The following is a 21504-nucleotide window of genomic DNA, read 5'->3' on the forward strand; positions in this document are numbered from 1 at the left end:
GCCATCCCCACCGCTCTGGGGCTGTTCAGGCCCTCCACGCTGGCGGGGTAGGGCTCCAAGTTGGGGCTCAGTTTAACGACTTTGTACACCGATCGATCGAAAGGAAGACCAGTGTCCCTATGCTCATTCCACTCGAACCGTGAGGCAACCGTTTTGAAGTCTTTTACGGGGTACGTGGCAGGCGCAAAAATATTCCAATTGGCGACGAGGGGCGACGACGGCACCGACGGCGACGGCGACACTGGGCGGTGATGTGGCACCTCCAGTGGCAGTGGCAGCGGCGACAGCGGCGACTCCTCTCCTCTCCAGCAGCGTCTGGCGCTCAACAAGTCTTCAATTTTCGCGGCCCTCGAAAATTCCGACGGCAACGGCAACGTCAGCGTCAACGCGGCGAATGGATCGATGATGGATCGTAAATCTTTGGATATTTTACTTCAAAACTTTTATTCGATTTCTTTGGAATCTTTTCTTATTTTTTTACTTTTTTCTTCTTCTTCTTCTCGTTGTTGTTGTAATATTTATAGCACTTTTCAAACACTTGGCACTTTTAATTTTTTTTTGTTGGGCGATATTTCGTGGTATGGTATGGTTTTGTGGGGGAAATTCGCTTTTCAGATCATAGCATTTGGCTCTGGGATGATGTTGCTGCTGGTTGCTGATTGCTGGTTGCTGCTGCTGGTTGCTGTTGTCTCAAGTCACAGATATAAACGCACTCTGATTCTCAGATTCCGATGATGTTCCCGTTTCCGATTTCGATTTGAGATTCTTTTGCTTTTGGCTGAGAGAGATTCGATTGAGAAATTCAAAACACAGACATGACACACAGAAACGGACCAGAGACAAGAGACCAGGGAAAATTCACGTGCAGACTCGTAGAGCTATCGAAGTGAACTAACCGTCATGTCTCGCGCGGCAGCGCTACGTTGAGCGGCTCTCGACCAGCTACAAAGATACGCACATACACAGGCACACAGACACTCTCGCACACTCATGGAAACATTTGTGAGCGCTACGCTGAGCGGCTCTCGACAAGACGTCTTACCACATAGATGCACAGACACACACACACATACACAGAGAAACACTCCCCGTACGAGCGTGTACGAACCAGTTTTCAACCCATGTTCCAGCATTCAGTACGGGCCAGAAGAGCACAGCTAACAGAGCCGCTGAAGCATTAGAAAGAGATGGCCTGCACACGACTGGAAGGGCAACTCTTGCGCTCTATTGGATTCCACATATTCCAGTTTCCAGCGTTACGCCCACAAACGAAACGAGAGACGAACGACAGAGCGGTCGAACGGTCGAATGTTCTCCCCCGCGTGTGTGTGTGTGTGTGTGTGCATTCCCATGCAAAAGTGACATTTTTAATTGCCAAAGCGGGAAAAGGTGGCTGCCAGAGCGAGAGAACACGAAACGAACATCGGACATCGAACATCGTTCCCAGGGCTCCCCACAAACAGGGCGCCTCGCCGCGCCGCTCTACACACAGCTCTCGATAGTCCGATAGGAGAGCTTTTTGTTGTGTGGAGCGTGGAGCTGTCGCTGTCGCTGTCACTGCCACTGCTGTGGCTCTGAAGGATTCGCGACGACTCCCTTCCATAAGGAGAAGCTTTGTTCAGTTCCCTGCTGCTGTTCTTTGGATACAGAGACAACTTTTGGTTTCGTTTGTGCCTCTTTTTAGTGTGGAAAGGAAAGACACCCTCTTGTCTGTAAATTAATTTTTAGAAATTCTAAGCAAAAGAAATGAAATCTTCCATTCAAAATCATTCAAAGAAATATATAATATTTTGCATGGAGATTTCATTCAGAAATAACAGAATTCAATGCCAGACGGCAGACATCTTCATCATCAGAGTTGGACGTTTTTTTCGCCCATTGTTTTCTCCATAGAAAGCCCACACATTGTCTGTTAAACAACATACAAATAGTATCTGTATCTTTCTCTGGTTCCTTTTGTGTGTGTGTGTGTCGAGTGTTTTGATTGTTGCCTTAGTTTACAGTTAAATTATAACCCATAGTTATTGATTTGCTTTATCTGACGCAGTCTTCATTGATTCCATGGGGCACATTTCTGCCAAATTGACACAGAAATTAACATAGCAAAAGGGTATATCGAATACTCTCCTAGCTGTATGTAGATACAAATACAAGTTCCCGCCCCATTGTCTCCAGTCTTCAGAGTGCAGTTTTTGTTGTTGATTTAGTGGAGCGTTCCGCGAACAAAGGCGAAGAAGAATCAAACGGAAAACATAGCAAAAAGTTTATTGGTTCCAAAACGGAACAATGATTGAATGCAGGAGAACAATACGAAAACTGTCTCAAAAATGATAAGAATTAAATTGCATAAATTAAACTACAGCAAGAATGGCTAGATTGGTGTAAAGATAAATAGATACATAGATAAATATATTGATATATATTGATATATTGAGGTATAAATAAAAGGATAATTATATATCCAATAGGATAATTTTTCGGGAACTGCATTCACTTAATTAAGGGCATTTTAATCCTTCAAGCCCACACAAATATCTCATCTAAGCTTCTGCCACAAACACTTTCTTTTAACCCTATCATTTCCCTTTAAATTTCCCTTTAAAAACTATTGCCTTTATCACACCTTTCACAGCCCTTCTCTAAATATACACCCTCTCTCTCAATTCCTGCCACATTTATATGCCACACTCATAGAGAACACTCATTTTTGGGGCAGGTCAACAGCTCAATCAAAAATAATTATGCAAACTAAGGTCATTCCAAACGAGACAGACAGAACGCAAGTGAGATAGAGAGAGGGAGAGAGACGTACAGACACAAGTTTAACCTTATATTTGCATGAAATTTGTTCAGCCATTTTTCCACATCTCCATATCCTTGCGGCCACACACAACACTTGGGCATAATTAATAAGCCAACACAACACACCGCATATATTTTGAGCCTCGTTCCCTCTCCTAAGTCACAGACAGCCAAAGAGTCACTGGGCATCACATCATTGTTCGTTCATCAGTTTGTTGTCCTTAGACACTAAAAATTTACATGATAATTAGGTGGCGCGGCGGCGCTAACCAACACAGAAAAAAAACGCATTTAAATTTCAAATGTCGAAGGAGAAAAAATCCTGTTTTTCCCCACTCCGATGAAGAGTAGAGTGCGGCGGTGTGGTGTGGCATATGCTAAATGCGCACGCGCCGCGTTTTTTTTTTTGGTTTTTTTTTTTGTTTCTCACAGGAAAGGACTTGTTGCATAATTATGCGCCGCATGCGAGTAAAAAAAAATGGATAAAAAACCTAAGCGCTGCGTTTATGAATGGAATGGAAGAAGAGATCTCTTGCGGCCACGGCCACGGGCCACGGGCAACGGCAACGCCGCTGTTGATTTTTGGATGATAATGAGGCACTCCGATTAGCATTTTGCCTGCATTTTTATACAGTCTTCTCTTTCATTCACACACTCCACTGTCCTCCTCTCTTTTGCTCTCACATTTCATTCAATGCCCCGCACTTGTTTATAATTATTAGCATAATTTTCTTCTTATTTGCGCATTAATTTGTTGTCTGGCCAGAGCGACGAGGAAACTTTTTTGGGCGTCTGTGTTCGGTAATTAAAGTGCCATAATTTGCCAGAAAAAAAAGACATATAAACGGGGTCTGGTTTTGATCACTTTGTTTATCGCGCAACACAATTAATGCACAAATACTATATATACATATATTTGTATCTCTATATATGTAGCTGTCTGGGCTGGAATGAGGGTGTTCGAACGACTAATTTGTGGCAAATGCAAAGCAATTTCATTTGTTTAAGTGAATTTTAATGCATTTCAACACAAATTTTATTGAAGAAACGCTTTATTTTATTTAAATTACTGAAAGGTTTAATATTTTCATCAATTGGAAGCAAGTGAAGCCTTATATGCATTGACAACCTATCGTTACTTGATTTTGACTTTTAAGATTTAAACTGGGTGTTTGTGGAGATCTGTATGGGATAAAGGGAATTATTCAAGTTTGGTTCATCAATATCGCATATATGTATATACATAGTTCTCTATATGTTGCTCGTTGAGTGATATTTTGTGTAGCGTAAATTTCTTTTAATGTTGCTGACATAACAGAAAAAGTAACGTCTAAAATGTGATACGAAATATCCATTATCCAAAAGGTTATGCTCAAATAAGTAACCCAAACAAAATCGATTTAGCATTTCACATGCAATTAATCCCTTCTTCGGTGTCTTCTGTGTGTCTTACCTACATCATCCTCCTGGCAAAAGTTCATGCAAATAATCCTTGCATCATCTTCATTCTTACCCCTTCCCCGAAGTCCTATCTGCTGCCCCTTCCCAACAGACCCATCTGCGCTGCACCTCTGCCACCACCCTACCCCTACTCGTATCTCTGGCTCATTTGCAAACAAACGTTTCATTAAAGAGACACACACACATTTTTCTGAACATCATCCTCGTCCTCATTCTCTCAGCTTCTATCCATTTGCCTACAGAAACTCTTCGTCCTTCGTCGCGTCGGTCAACTCTTTTTACCATATGCCCAAAAACCAAATCCCAAATCAGTTTTTTGCGCGCCAAAAAAAAAAGGAAGAAGTCCCGAAGAAGACAACCCCTTGAGGCGCAACCCTTTATCCTTTGATTCTTTCTTCTGTGTGTTTCTTTTTCTTTTGCGGCAAGGTCAACTATCATCAAAATATCTAGATACTCACGTAGGCAAATTGCATAGGCAAATGGGGTATCCCTCGAATCTCACGGGGAGATGCATGCAACCCATTTATCATTTTTGCAATTTCAATTTTTGCAATTTTGCATGCAACGGCCGTTAAAAAAAGGAGTCGCTCGCCCTCTCTCTCTCTCTCTCTCTTATCCTTTGAGTCCTTTCACTTTCGCTACCTACAGGAAGAGAAACCCACGGCGGAACCCATCATTGAGTTTTGCCAAATTCCAGCACACATCCTGCCACAGCCTTTGCCTTTCTGTCATATGCAAATTAGTTTGAAGCCCTAAAAATAGAAATAGAATTCTGTGTCCCGCCAAAAAAAAAATTAAAACACGAAGAGCGGTGCACAAAATGGCAATTGTTGTCGGTATCGAAGGACAGGGGGGGGGGTTAACCGTTAACGGGTGTCCCGCTTTTCGGTTTAAATGCATTTTCTGGTGCGCCTCATTGGCTTTCGGCGTTCGGCTTTCGGCTTTCGTGCTGTCAATGAGACCCCGCGTGTGCAAAGGGCAAATATGCAAATTAGTTGGCATTTTTTTCCCCCTTTTTTATTTTTTATTTATTAACTAATTTATCTCTGCGGCACTGTGACACGTCCCATAGGCAGGGCTCAGAGAGCAGCAGAAGACCATCAGCCCATCGGCCCCTTCAGGGTCGTGAATTATTGGCGAATGCCAGCCATAGAGGAGGTTTCGACAAAAAATAAAAATTATTGCAACACCTGGACACAATTTTTTTTGTAGCATGTATGTATATTTTGGTGGCTTGTGGGGTAAGAGAGTGGCTCTTTCAAAGGCCTCTGTTAAGTAGTTAAGTAGGTGCTGGCAGGCAGGGGACTCAAAGGGATTTAAATATTTCAAAGAGACCAAAAGTGATAATAAGATTGAAAATGTTGGGAATCACTTAACAAGAATGTATACATACATATATGTGAAAGATGAAAAGTTAAAGTGCGTTCTAGTACTCACATTTATTAAGTTACGACAGCCCTTTAAGCAGAATAAGACCTTAAATAGATTTAATTTAAAAATAATTATTATTTCCATTTAATTTAAAATAAAGATATAATTTAAGTGTATAAATGTATACATTGTATATACAAAAATTATAATAATTTGTTCTCTAAAGAATCAAATTATAGGACTTTTACATAATTTTATTTCTGAAAAAAAATATAGTCATTTCACAAAAAGATGACTGAAAGATCATCAGAGGGTTTCTTGAAACATCTAAAGTATTCATAATGAATTCATAATTGAATTCATAAATTCAAAAGTGATAATAAACGATTATATTATATCATATTTAGTTAAATATTCTTCCTGAAAATGGAATCATTCTACTGACAAAAATACTATACTATACTATAAACACTTTTTAGTTCAATATCTTTCAGAGATCATAAATAAAGTAAAATCACTTGTTTTATAAACATTTGTAAGCCCTCTTTCTAGCATCACTAAAATCAGTTCAAAGATGATCTAATAACCCATAACAATCCTCTTTTAAAGACACACAAATATATTAAACATAAAAGCACATAATTATAGCCCTGTCCCAGTCATAAATGTAGCATCATAAAACCCAAATTCAAACCACAAAATATACCATTTACCATCTGCATTTGCTTAACTCACTTTCATCAGATGTCAGAGTTTTTCCTGCTTTTGGGAAATAGAAAAATAAATAATTCATTAAGGCATTAAATCTCCATAAACTTCACTTTTGTACGGGTGTGTCTCTGGCCTGGCTCTCACTTTCAGTCGCATTTCAAATGCAGTCCAAAAACACAATCCGATTCCAAAATCAGAGAGAAATATCGCTAGAAAATTATAAACTCTGTTCACACCCACTAAAGTGGCGACAGGAAACCAAACGAGAACTCCAGAACTCCAGACCAAAAGGGGAAAGAAGAAACATATGTCAATAAAAATCTCTCAATGTTTCTCAAAGTCCATTTGCATAATGCAGTCAAAAGGGCAACGCGTTCGGGATCGGGCTCGGGCTCGGGGCTCTTCCTGTGCCCCAGAGCCGGAGGCCCAGGTGAGGCCTTGGTCCCAAGGAAAACTTCAAACAGAAACCCCAGAACTTTGCAAACTATGGCACTATAATACTCCTCACTCACTCGTACACGCATGTTGTTTGTTGTTTCCTTTGAAAAACAAAAACCAAAAAAAAAGTATAGGAAAAAACGTATGCGTCAAACGATATCCATCGCGGGTCGTGGCCTTTCGCCGGCGTCCAAGGGGTGCATATCATTAGCGATACACACACACACACACAAAAACAGTGGCACACATTTTCCCCGACGACTGACACTTTTTTTCCACTCTTCCGCTCTCCTCTCGGAGCAAATGCCTTCTCCTGCTGACATACGACACATCAAAGGCCAATCAACTCTTCTTCCAATTGTTTTTTTGTCGTTTTCCGTTCCTCTCTGGTATTTCAATAGGAGTTTAGAGTTCGTATAGGAAGCGGAAATGGAAGCCCATTTAACCCTTGCCTTAGCCTCGATACGAACCATCCTAGTGGAGGTCGTTTGGGGTGGATTTCTGCTTGCAGAAGCGTCGTGGTGTGTTTCCTTGACCTTGCCATAAAAAAGGTGCAAAAGGTGGAAAACGGAAGTACAAAATGTACAAGGGGTGAAACATTTTTAACAGAAGAATCTTTATACATTTTCTTTGACAATTTGTATCCTTTTAATTCCTTCTATTGCCTTCTATCCCTCAGCTATTTATTGTACAAATTCTTCAACTATTCTTTAATTAATAGTTTCTTTCTCTCAATATTTTACTATCTATCATATCTATAACCAACTTTTCCCTTAGTTTTTCGTAACACCTTTTTCCTTGCACAGAATTACACATTTATCGTACGAGAACATTTTTGAACAAACAAATTTTAATTGAAACATAAACGCCATTTTGATGATTACATAAGACGCACGCGCCAAGCGGTTCAGACACTTATTTACCGTAAAAAAACGCAACGAAAATTGTTGGCCGACATTGCAAAGAAATTGCAAATGGCCCATAAGACATAAATGGAATTTTTATAATCGAAACGAAACGGCAAAAAGCTGCGCATGCGCCGAATATTTTTTGCTGCTGTTTCTGCTGCTGATTTTATTATAAATGTTATGGTTATTGTTATTAACTTTTGGAGGAGCAGAAGATGTGACTGGGGGAGCAGGAAAAACAGTGACTGTAGCAGGAGCAGCAGGAGATATGTGACTGCAGAAGGAACCACAAAATAGGTCCCTCCAAAAGTAGCTGCATACTCATCTAAAGAACTTTTGCCGCATCTAAAAGAGAGTATAGCAGAGTGCACTTTTTGATCTTGCAGCCGCCGCAAGACCCCCATTTATGATGGGGGTGGTGTGTGGCACGTGTGTGATGTACATCTGCCAGCACGAAACTCCCCCTGCAATGCCCCTGCACACAAAAGACTCAAGCAACAAACGCGTTTTGATTCGGGGAAACCGCTTTGAAAGTGCGCGATGCTTTACACCTGATAACCAGAGGACCAAAAACCATCCATCCAACCCATCCCATCCCATCCGTCCATTGAGGGACTGCTGCCGCCACAGGACTGTGATGTAATCAGACTCCTATATACACCCCGATCTGCCCCGATCTACCGCTCACCTCACCCCTCTCCACGATTTGTTGTACGTGATATTGTTAAAAGCTTTTAATTGAAGTCATCTTCTTCTGCTGCTGCTGTTGCTGCTGCAAAAACAGGTAGCTGCTGGAGCTGTGTCTTCTGCTGTTGTTGTGCCGCTGTGCTACTGCTTCGATGTCGAGCATTTTTATGATTAAACTAATTTTTCTTTTACCGCATAGCAGGTGATGGGGGTTACGTTACCCCAACCCCACCCCCTCTCTGGTGGCTGGCTCTCCATCCCGTTCATTCCTGTGCGTCGTCCCTCTAGCCAAAGTTATTTTAATAAACTGCGCGACGTGATGGGAATTCTGAAATGCGATCAGTTTCAATTTTATTATTGCTCGTCGCTCGGTTGGTTGTGGCTTCTGTTGCTTGTGGTTGCTGCTGCCGTTGCTGTTGCTTCTGCTTTTTAGATTATGTGTATTGCCAGTCAGGCAGCCAGCCAGAACTTGTAAGTGTTGTTAGAAGGCAGCCCCCAAAAGAGGAGTGCCCCGGACACGGTGCTGCTGACCAGGAGACAGACCCCATAAGTCCCTCCATTCCCCTCATTTCTCGAAACCCCAAACCCAACAACGTGTAGGCTCATTTAACAGTAGCCCGCAAACGTTTGTCGCTCTTTGTATAATAATTTATAAAAACAAAAAAAAATAAGCGGCATTAAAGAATATATTTTTATGATAAGATATAATGACGCAGGCGCTTGTTGCTTGGGTTAAACCAAAGAATACATTTGGAATACATTTATAAAATGTTGAGAATATTTTGTGATAATAACATAATGGGGGTAATAGCATAATGAAGTAGTAAATGGAACGATAAAATGAGGTTTAATAAGCCACCAAACTATAGGAGTGGCTTTGTAGAATAGATCTCTGACAGATCTCTAGTGATTCCTGTCTATATTCCAAGGAATCGGTTTGGAAACACATCTCAGCATATCTGTCTTAGTATAAGTATTAAAAGTTAAAATGGAGTCAAAGCTCCAACTCCCTGCAAGTACCAAGGTTCCATTGCAACACCCTAGCAATCCGTAAGCAATCCCTGCCACAAATATCAATGAAAAATGCATTGAGACCTTCATTTACTCGACTTGCTTATCGCATGCATCGCTGCAACCCATTTTGGAGGCCAGTCCGTTCGTCCGTCTTTCGGGGTGGGGGCGCTTCCTCCACTTATAAGTTAATTTACAAAAGGCGGTAGAAGGAGGAGCGCAGCAGGTACCAGTACCAGGTAGTACCTTACCTACCAGATGCGTATGCGTAATGCATATAATTTGCAAAGGAAAACCAAACCAAGACCAAAAGAAACCTTCGAGGCATTCAAATGAAATAAAGTTGTGAAGTAGCGCATGGGAGATAAATAACAGACACTTGACTGAACTTGGGGGCACATGGGGCCATGTGGCATTCAATGGTGGTTCTATTGATTAAAATCAACAAAAATACATGCGAAAATTTATACATCTCCATGCCCCATATGTATGCGAGAGTGCCACAAGGTAAAGATGCCGATACAGAGGACATAACTATGTGGCAGACCATTTCATTTTTCAACAATTGGCCAAAACTACGCCTCAATATACAACCCCGAAACGATACGATACGAAAGCGGAGGGGCGTATGCTGCCACAAAAGTAATGAGCAGTTGGCCACGCGCGGCTCCAAAGGGAAGGGGGGAGGGTAAAGAGACTCTACCCCGAGGGCCAACAGCAGAGACTGAGTCTGAGGCTGAGGCAGAGAGGTTCTACCTCTGCCAAGAAGTTCTCCTCCAGAGTTGGAGCTCTCCACCGATACGACTTGGGCCTGCACTCGAGCCTATAATTATAATTGAAATAAATTGATTTATTTGCTCAATATCGTACTCGTACTCTCGTACTCGACTCTCGGCTCCAGCTCTATGCCAAAACGCATAAAACCATAAAGAAAAATGGCAACAATACAATTCCATGGCTCTCGTTTGTTCCCCTTTGCCCGAGCTCCCCTCTCTGATGTGTTTTTTTGTTGTTGTTGTTGTATATAGCGCATGCTTAATTGTTGTTATTGCCTTTTGGTTTTGGAAAAAAAAAAAAAAAAAAACTTTTTGTATGCCTCTGGCCAAAAGTTTTGCGGTTGAGGTCCCGTCCCAGGCCCCTACGATGACGATGACGACGTCGATAAGGTCATGAGCAAGTGTCATTGCAGCGCATAAATTATGTTGCGACAGACGGGGGTAAGGATTGTACGATAAATAAATGTTCGTGTACAGGTTGTCTATAATGAAAAATACTCAAAATATTAGGAGGGAAAAAGAGGGCGGGAAATGGTTAAGCGAAAGGGAGAGAGAGAGAGGTTTCCAACGAAAACTACGGATAGATTAACTCCACAATTAATCCAAAAATACTCTATGGGTGCAGTCGCACGAATCTTTGTCAGCATCTAAAAATATATTTCATTTTAGCGAAGGGAAGTATTCAGTATTTTTAACTCTTTTATTCAAATGTCAAATGAAATCAAAATGCATTTCAAACACACACAGAAATATATTTATTTTCAGCAGGCAAACCAAGTTGCCACAAAGAAACTTATGCCATAGATTCTCATGCCCTTTAGCTTCTCTGACATTCTGCCGCCCTTCGAAAAGTCAAGCTCGAATCTTCAACAAATCTCGAAAAGACTGTACTACTGCACCTGCTATCCATCCGCTATCCCCACACACTTGTTTTGTCAACGACAGTAGCTTCAGCCCCCGACTTTAGAAATAGTAGTTCGCCAATGGCTGACAGAGGGTACGGACGGGTAGATACAGATACAGATATAAAGATATTGCTACTACCTGCTACGATGCCTTCGCTTGTCCCGCGAACCTGTCTCACATTTCAAAATACATAATTAAGTATGCACAGCGAGTTTTGTTAGATAAAATCTTAAAAACCCTTAAAAAGCTTTAAGCGCCTAAGACACATGGAAAAAGAAGACTCTATAGAGAGAGAAGAGTGGCAGAAAGAGGCACAATACTTGATGGATAACTTGATGAGTATCTGAGGAGAGGGCACAGATATATGTATATACGCCCCACTCTATAAAGCACAGACCAGAGCGATACATAAAAAACAGAAACAAAATAGTCGAAGAACAGCAACAAAAACAAACTCACGTATTGGATGTATGATACGAAAACACTTTGGCGACAATCATGGGAACAGTTTTTTTTGAGTCTACGAATAGATTTTTGTGTGTGTTTTTTGTGCGCTGGGGGGGAGACCATTAAAATGACCAAACCCCAAAAGAAGAGGTCACAAAACCGATGATAACGAGCGAAAGCTAAAAAGGCAGTTAAGGCGACCGACGACGGGCACCTGATCGGTGGGATATTTAGGCGATTTGTAACAGAAAAATAAAAGAGCTTTCACATGTCTGTGTGTCGCCAAAGAAAACCAAGAAACCCAAGAGCCAAAACTGAATCGAAACCGAAAAAAACAAAAACAAAAAACTGAATCGAAAAAGTGTTTGACCAATCAAGCGACAAAAATCGATAAAGTTTCCCAATGCCTGGCAGACGGACAGACAGAAAAGACAGAAGAAACTTAATTAAAAGGTCTCTCTTCTGTTAATGTTGTTAATTTGAAAATATTGTCCAAGGAAACGGCCTGAAACAGAAGAGATACAGCTACAAAGAGAGAGAGAGAGAGAGAGAGAGAGAGAGATGCAGATACATAGAGAGTGAGAAAGAGAGATACAGATACACTCTATAAACAAGACAAAAGACTGTCCCGTAGAAGAAACGTAGACTATAAAAAACAGGCAGCCTCCAGCATCAACTAATTTTTATGGCCCCCGCATTTTGTGCGTCGTCTGCGTTGACAGACATCTCGGCGGGATCGGCATGGAGATTCCGAATGGGTATCCAATATGGAGTGGGGATGCGGAGTAAAGTGGATCCCCGCCAGGTGCTGGCGGAGTGGTGGCCGCTAATCAAGACCCACAAAATGCAGTTGAACAAGTTCGTTGCTCAATTCACTTTTTGTTTTTTGTGGGGCTCTCTGGCTCCACTGCTCCAAATATTTTTGTGTGGCTCTAAATATTTTTGTTATTTCTGTTCGATTCACAGAAAACATCTCATCGATAAAAACCTTTATTCAATAACAAGTTCGTTGTCCAAGTCTTTTGTTTTATTTAATGAAAAAGAATTGATTAAATTTTGAGACGAAGCTTATGAAGTTCAAAGGGTAGCCAAAAGATTTAATTATTATCCACAGATCAAATAAATATATTCAGCAATTAAAGATATACTCGTGTCCCAGCAAAAAGTAGTAGAAAACTTCCTAAAATTTAAGGAAATTCACTTTGAGGGGGGATTCTTCAATGCCTGCTCCTTCTTTCTTCTTATACAGTTCTCCTTTTCCTACGCTATTTTCGACCTTCCGTTCCTCTACTCTCCCACAGTTATTTTCCCTCAAGGGGAAACTCCCTCCATTGCATACAAATGCAACAAACGCCCATTGAGTCTTTAACTTTTTTTTTTTTTCATAAAAATACATTGAAAATTTCACTGAATTTTCAAATGCGACGGACAAGTGATTTCCTCAATCAAAACGAAGGCATTGAAAATGTACCTCTGTGTACTGTTGACTATATACTAATAATACTAATAATAATGAGGCGCATGTAGCGGGGACGGGAGGGGCAGTCACAATGAAGATGCAGCAGGTTTGTGTGTTTGGGGCTGCGGATTGCTGCGTGGCCTCCGTTTCATTTATTTTTATATATATATAATATTTGTTGGTACGCCCGAATGGCGTTGCACGCACACACATACACTGCCACACATTGTTGCACACACACGCACTGGCAGCAATGTAACTTCAACCTTCAATTGTTGTTGGCGATTGTCACGAAACGGTATTCGTGCGGCGGCCATCGGAGTTCACTGACAGCCGCCTCCCAAGAGTCCGCTGGATGGGGGATTAGTGGAGAACGGTGGGAGCCCAAGCCTCTACCATGTCTGTGTGGGTGTGTGTGTGCGCTTTTGGTGCTTTTCACATACAATGAAGACTCAAAAGTGTGGACAAAAAACTATCAAAATACTAAAAAAAAATGTTTGCTAAAACGGTTTAAAAATGCATAACATTTTTGTATCAATTAAATTCGTTTATATGGAATATCTTTATTATTCTCTAAATTCTACATATTAAACATCATCATAGCATTCCCTCCCTGTTAGCGTTCACTGTACAAACCATACACATTGTATTGTATAATAATGTTGCTATCCATTCGCTTGGTTTTTATTGCCGCTCTTTTGCCGCATTCGTGGTAGCCACAAGGCACATCTACAACCACAAATGCTGCCAGAGAGCCACAATAATCAGAGGCAACAACTCCTCACCCATTGGCGGCCGCCAGTGAACATGTACGAGCATTAACATGGCCAAGAGCCACAGTACAGTACAATACAGTACAGTACAGTTTGCACCTGCAGCTACAACGAACAGCCAACGAAATATCATTAAATGCCTCAAAAGTTTAACGACAGAAAAAGAGAGAATCCCAACCATTTGCACGTGATTCACAATCGAACAAAAAAACAATATTGCTTTTGCTTTTTTGGGAAGGGAATTAGAGAATTAGAAAATCTAATCACGATCGATAGCCATCGACAAGAGAACCACAACAATCCACCAAAACAATCCAACGATCCATAGAGGAGAGATCGTTTGGGGGTATAGAGGTGGTAGAGGGTGAAGTATAGTAAAAAAAAAATTTCCTAGCTTTCGGGACAGCGCTAATTGTTTGTGTCAATAATAATAATAATAATAATTTTTTTTTTGGCAATTTGTGGCTATCATTTAATATACAAATGTTTATGATCTGCAATTCACTTTTGACTTTGAAAATACTTTGCATTCTGTTTAATTTGTTTCACATTTCACATAAAATCTTTCAAATATAGTAATCGAGTGGTGGAAAACCATAGGAAAAGGCTATGAAAAATCTGAGAATTTAATTGGTTTAAATCATGCAAGCAAACATTGTGAGAAAACTCATCAGAGGAGGAGGAGGCGGCATCAGACATGCAATTATTAAGTATACACACATATATATATATACGATATAGGGAGTAGTAGTAGTGGTGTAGGTGTGTGGGGGGATGGATCTATTCAACGCTCACACAATAAATTCATTAGTTATTGTTTAATTGCTGCATATAACGAAGGCAATTTCAAGTGCTGTGCTGCTCAATGGGCATAAGATATGGTGTGATGCGAGAGGGGATTACGAACGGGGAATTATGGCATTAGTTGTAGGCAGAAATATATACATAGTGCATACATATAGTGGAGCGGTTGAAGGCACTCTTTGAACTAAATAGAATGAAGCAATTAAAGGCACTTTTTGAACCACAAAAAGAACTCAAATTTAGTTATACTTTTCCTGGATTGAAACCTTAATAGATCTTTGATAGTTGTATCCAATTTTATGAAAGAACTTTAGAGATTTCAGGCACTCTTTGAACTCTAGAAAAGTAGATATAATTTTTTTCCCCCTTTGGTATAATTGATTCATGACTTCCTTTCGATCTCTTCCCTCTGATCATTTCCCTTCATTCACCGCAGCGCAGCAATTAATTAAAGAACCAAGCATGTTGCCATTTTACGATCATCATCAAAAAAAAAAAAAAAAGAGTAGAGAGGATCCACTTTAAAAGGGGATCTTTAACGATCAGCCATCAAGCGCAACAACATTTGACGCTGATTTGTTGATTAGGCAGCAGATGAAGAGATCTTTAAGGAAGATCTTAACAGATAGCGAACCCCGCTCTCTACATATATAAAGTAGGTATAATTCCCTCTCCTAAATGTGCTAATTCCTTTGCTTAATGTGCGAAAAAGTGTGCAAACATTGTTGGCCAGCAAATTAAATGAATTTTATTTTCAATTTTTAGACCCACCTTCCGTTTAATATTCATGAGTCCCCACAAATGAAGAGGAGGCATCGAGATCGCTCCCTCTTCAAAGTATTTTAAAATTCTCTTTTTATGGTGTTATTTTTTTCGTGCGCTTTTTTGTGGCGTTGGGAAAGGGCGTCACTGCGCTTAGAAGTCAATTAAAAAGCGGAAGAGAGTTCGGTACAAATAGAAGGAGTATGAGAGTGGTGTGTCCACGCCCTTGACAGACATTCCTCCGGCATAAATCAGAGCTCCACTCTACTGCTGATCCACTCTGCTGCTCTGTTGCTCCACTAATAACAGCAATTGTTGTCAATTTGCCACAAAAGCAGGCGCGAAAAATGCAGACATAATTCGGTGTCGTGGTCGTTGTTGTGTTTGAATGTTCGAACGAACACACCCTGACAATTGACTGAATTTAAATTGTTTATAAAAATAGAATTTGTCCCAAAACACGCGCACAAACAAACACACACACAACACACGTGAATGCAGCTTTACACTGGCGCTGCCATGGCTGTATTTTTTTCTCTGATTTTCTTAGGAGCCGCCTGCCCTGCACTTTGGGGTTTGGTCTGCAAACAAAAAAAAGACTCTCGCAATATTAACAATTTCGAGCACATACTCTGCAAGAAATCAAGGCGGTAAAAACTGTTCCACACACGCACCACAAGAAGCAAAAAAAAAAAATAAAATAAAAGCAACAACAAATTGTCTACAAGAGTTTTTGAATTTATTTATGTCGGCAATTATTTTATTTATATTGTCATGGCTTTCAGTGTCGACTGAGTCTCAGAGTCGCGCTTTTGCATTGTCCATTTCGTCGTCTGATTTCGTAGTCAAAATATGTATTTGCAACGCGTTATGATATGCTGATCGTTTTGCTGCCACTGTCCTTGCCTCTTCTGCTGCTGTGGCTGCTGCTGCTGCTGTTGCGGCTACTGGTTTTCGCAGTTACGTGGTGACACAGCAACCAAAGGCGGATACATGCGAAGGTAGAAGGAGGCACGTAGATCTCTTTAAAGGAGGGATTGCAAGAAATGATTTAGGTTGTAGGATAACTCCAGGGACTCTACAGAAACGAGGGCTTATAGCAGGGAGACTTTCCAAAAGATTTAATTTATCTTGGAAAATTGTTTGTAGCCCTTTTTGATACTTTTTCAATCTGAATCTCAATTTTCTTTTAGTAGCTCTTTTTCCACTAAAATGCAACAGAATTACAGCGTCTCCAATGAATCGTATAGCCCCTATAGCTCTTCTGGCACACTGACGCCTCCACAGACGTCATCCACAACAAGAAACCTACAGACAACAGAAGAGAACAGACAATATCAGCAACGACGCGACAACCTCGTTGCAAACTGTCACCAAATAATGCGCAGCAACACCACAAGCAGCACACAGCACAGCACACCACCCGGAGACCAGGCACCGCCTCCGCTTTGACCAGCGCCTCGATTCCTTGGGACCACAAGCCACAAACACAAACAGTAGCCCCTCACTCAATCCCAATCTCAAGCAGTTGGAGACACAGTCGGAGAGCCAGCAGTCAGTCGTCCGTCAATCCGTCAGGCACAAAATAACATTTTTGAAACGCACCACCACAAAAATCGCATTTCAAATTCAAAACGCGATTTTTCTGCCGAGGTTAAACTATTTTATCATTGTCACAAACGGAATTTTTTCACCAAACGGATCGGAGCGTAGCGGATCGTTTCGAACGCCTCCTCTCGCTCTCTCTGCCCTTCTGCCACGCCCATCTACCTCTTCTTTGTCCAGTCCAGCAACCTCTGCTTTGGCCACACTGCAGTGCGCCCCCCTTTTTGACAGTGCGTGCAAAAAGGCAACAGCAGCAGCAGCAGCAACGGTGGATCGTTGATTGTAGTACGTTTTAGGGCGTTTTCTGGTCGCGGTTTTTCTTTCTTTCATGGGATACCCTCTAAAGGAAAGTATATTTACTGTGACTAGAGGTTTGTATAGGAGAAAACAAGGAGACAGATAAAACAGAAACAAGGAACTCAGCGATGCGCGTTGCGTTTGTCTTTTATTAAGAGATTCACCCTTTCCAAATAGATAGATCCAGTTTCAAGTATATCTCAAACTTCGGCTATCTGTTGGGGGTTCCCTTCATGGCCTCTTCATAAGTTTTGCGTATGCAGCGAAGACAGGCAGACGAAGTCCAAGTCCAAAACGCACTCTGTCAGCCACCTGAGGAGGACTGGGGGGCTGGTAGTCATGGTTTATATCTCTTCATTTGCCCCAACCGTCCAGTTATTTATTGTATTTTATGTTGTTGCTGTTTAATTGAAGGCCAAGAGCTGCCGCATTGCTGCATGCATGGCAAACATGTCCTGGTTGCTGGCCGTTGCTGCTGCCACTGCCACTGCTACTGCTGCTGTTGTCGCCCGACGATGGCCACTGGCCACCAGACATGCCCTTATTTGCGCCGATGCCAGCCAATACGTCCAGTGCATAAATTATATATATGCACACAACGTACGAAAAAGCAAAACACAAATTTTTCACTAAATACTCGTGATATTTTGGACACGCTGAAACTTCAGCAAACTATTGAATGTGGCAAAGAGGCATTACATCTATTTTCATGGTAGATTTTTCAGATCTTAAGTAGGTTATTCCATCCACAAATGTAACGTTCTAATGGCATATGTAGAATTACATTCGACATTTATAAATCAGTAATGAAGATCATACAAAATTTAGATTTAGAAATTGCATCAATAAATCTTTAGACTATATTTTCAATGGTTTTCTGTGATAAAACACTCAATGTTCCTGAAAATGTAGAAACAATTTTGATCTTTCATTGAATTACTTTAAAATTTTAATTTTCCCAGCTTTTATCGAAGGCTATCCTTTAGCAGAAATCCAAGTACATTCCACACGTTTCCTTCATAAATAAACAACATCTTTAAATCCCAAGATCCCAACAATTTGTAAGCTATTTTTTCAATCATTTCCGCTACCCTTAACCTTCGCTTTACCAAATCGAATCTTAAGTTTCCATAAAAACCGTTTTGTTTAATGCAAAAATCCATCCACCGTACCATCAAGGGCATGGCATCCCTTGGATAACTTGATTTTCATTTTGGCATTGGATATTGGATATTTTCATTACAGATTTGGCCACCCCCAGCCCTCATTCGATCGGATACAGATACATTTACAGATACAATATTTATTCCTGCATATGCCACACAACTTGCGCAACTCTTTTGGGTACTCGGAATCGGAATCGATTAGAATATCTGTAGCAATTGTATTTGACATCCATAAAACATGCGATCGATTGGCCTCTTTAGGCCGCACGGATCACCACCGATGCAGAGATGATGCAAATTTTCTACGGTTCCGCAGATCAATTATAAATGCAACAGTCAACGCTGATAAACATAACTCTCGAAACGTATAGCCAGGGGTCTGCTGCTGCTGCTACTGCTGCTGCCTGGCGGTGCCAAATACAGTAGAGATCCCCAAAGAGAGACACCCCGAAAGGTGACACGAGGTGGAGCGGGGGAATATGATAACAATCTTGGGGTCTGGTGTGCCAGCAAGCAGTTTATATAAGCAGCATTCAGCATCCGCAGAACGAACGAACGCAGCGCAGCGATCGAGACAGTGACAGACATCGATCAATGCGAGAGGCGACCAGGCGACATTAACGCTGCATAAATTGTCATAAATTACACGAAAGAGACGACTCCCAGATACGACTCTCGCAGCAGATAGAGAAACTTCGAAAAATTCTCCATCCATGGATACGGATTGTATTGTATTGTGTGGGTATCGATTGTAACAAAAAGATATGCGCACTGTTTTCTGTTGTTGTTTTGTAAAAACCCCGAAAACGAAAAAAAAAATACAAAAAAAAAAGTCAGCATTTAAACCAAAAATAGTTTCTCAGAGATCCCCAGTGCGTATCCCAAAGATACACAGATACGCATCATCGTTTGGCTAAATGTTTACCCAACATGGCAGACAGATCCCCATGGCAGATCTTTATGTTAAAAATCGCGATTAAATGCGTGACGGAAAACAGCCATTTGATTGACAAGAGGCTCTAAAGAACTGAAACATGGACTTGTGGGAGTTCTATTGTCAAGCAAAAGAATAGAAAAAGGTTCTTTAAGGAGCAGACACTAGTTGGGCAGGGGGTAGCCATAGTTTAATGAACTTCCCTTGGAAATATTTATATTTATTTACATTTCCTAAACATTTGAATGCCAATGCAAATGTTAAATAAAATCAAAATCAAAACTCAAACAGAAACAAAAGCACAAAAAAAAAACAAATCCAATGCAGAGAGCCTGGCATAAAAGTCGTGATACAAACAAATTTCATTAATGTACAACAGGCGGCGGTAACAAGTTGCAGTCACAGCAGCAGCCACGTTGCAGTGAGTCCTCCATCCTCCCATCCTCAATCCACAGATGCAACTCCCGAGTCCCAGCCCAAGTCCCAGTCGCAACTGCAGACGACGATTCCATTCATAAAACGAAGCGCACTCTCTTCAAGCGCAAGACAGACAACAAAACACTAAGCGCATTGCATGATTTTGCATAATTTTATGCAAATTTAGCAACAGGCAGACGAGAGTGCGCAGGCGCAACCACCACCATCAGCACCAGCAGCAGCAGCAGAACCACGAGATACAAAGATACATTTTGGGGCGTGGCGATGTCTGTGGCTTCGACTATACGCCTTGAACGACATGATATATGCCACATGATGTGTGTGCGCAACCACGACAACGACAACGATGCAATGCAATGTGATTCGGATGCGATGCGGCAAACAGTAGCAATTGCTTTTGTTGTACAAGGACACGATCACATCATCGCAGGCAGCAGCAGCAGGATCCAAGGAATCCAAAGGCTGTGGCGGATGTGTTTGTGTGTGTGTGCTATATGGATGTCCCATCCACACACACACAATATATGCAAAGTGCAAAACGTGGCCCACAATTTCTTTTGTCTTCCTTCGCTTTTTTTATAAATAATTTTAGGCTAAAAAAATGAAGAACCAGAAAGAAATCGAACGAAAAATATAGATGACAATGAAAATGTAGAGGGGGTTGGGAGTGGAGGGAATTTATGTGGCATACAAAATATGGTTTAGGGGCAAGAGTTCTTTGGAAAAGGAAGCCAAAATAATCCCTCAAAGATCCTTAAAATATACAATAAAAACGTACAGTGGAGTTTTAAAGCTAAAGAAGGGCTAAAATATGCATTGAAATATATTCAAAAAGAGAGAAATGTATCTTAAATGGAGCTTGAACAGTTTTAAGTCGATTAAGTGATTTTATTTAAGTGTAACGCATCAAGCAGAAGCGCACCTCGATAATATGGGAGGTTCCGCTAGAAATAAGGCATAATAATAATTTAAAAAATCCGTTTCCTAATTCCCTGATTCCTCACAACATTTTCTGTATGTTTAACAATAAATTTCTACACCAAATGACTCTTTCTACGCCATGGAACCCCACTGTAGGCATATTTGCAGCCAAAGAGCGAGGATCCCTCGTTGTCTGTTGTTCCTGTGAAATGCAGTAGAGGTGCCCCTTCCTCTGTTGCTTCTTGTTGCTTGTGTGGAGCCACTGCCCGTCAGCTCCGAACGTCAATGTTGAAGCAATGGACGGACGAGGACGAGTTGGAGCTGAAGTTGAAGTTGAAGTTCTGGAGGCCTGGGCTCTCTAATCAGATTCAGATGTCGTCGAAAAATGCGCGACGCGCTGGCCATTTTAGCCTCCGTTCGCGTAACACAGAAGTTGGGCTGAGATCTCAGTGTGGTGGCATGCCACAAGCAGTGGGAAGCGGCAGGAGGAGCAGCAGCAGCAGCCACAAGAGCAGCTGAAGCTGAAGCAGAAGAATGACGAAGTCATAGCCGAGATGCGTCAATTTTAGATTCAACAAAAATGATTGCAATGCATGTTGCAAGGTCCAGAAGGCAACCAGTTTCTCTGCGACAGACATACGGAGAGACAGACAGACAGACAGACAGACAGTCGAGGAGGCAGCAGTCCAGCCAGCCATCCAGTCGTCTGTCTGTCAGAAGGCAACTTGTGAAATGCCAATTTATTCGTTAGCAAATATTGCATCTGATAGAACAACAGAATCCGGGAGGGAGGATCCCTCCGCTGAACCTCGAGACTGGAAGCCTCG

General features: G+C 41.4%; 1 protein-coding gene across 1 annotated transcript in view; it reads right to left on the reverse strand.

The window, feature by feature from the left end:
* LOC111069507 (POU domain protein CF1A) overlaps positions 1 to 899 on the reverse strand; it is a 4007-nt gene extending 3108 nt beyond the window's left edge. Inside the window, 1 exon segment of the mRNA XM_022359607.2 lies at positions 1 to 899. This exon segment is cut by the window's left edge and continues 3108 nt beyond it. Coding sequence (XP_022215299.2) covers positions 1 to 5 — 5 coding nt within the window. The 5' untranslated portion in view covers positions 6 to 899.
* Positions 900 to 21504: the final 20605 nt, after the last annotated feature.

Source organism: Drosophila obscura, unplaced genomic scaffold, assembly GCF_018151105.1.
Source record: "Drosophila obscura isolate BZ-5 IFL unplaced genomic scaffold, ASM1815110v1 contig_1, whole genome shotgun sequence".
In the NCBI taxonomy this organism is placed as follows: Eukaryota; Metazoa; Arthropoda; class Insecta; order Diptera; family Drosophilidae; genus Drosophila; species Drosophila obscura.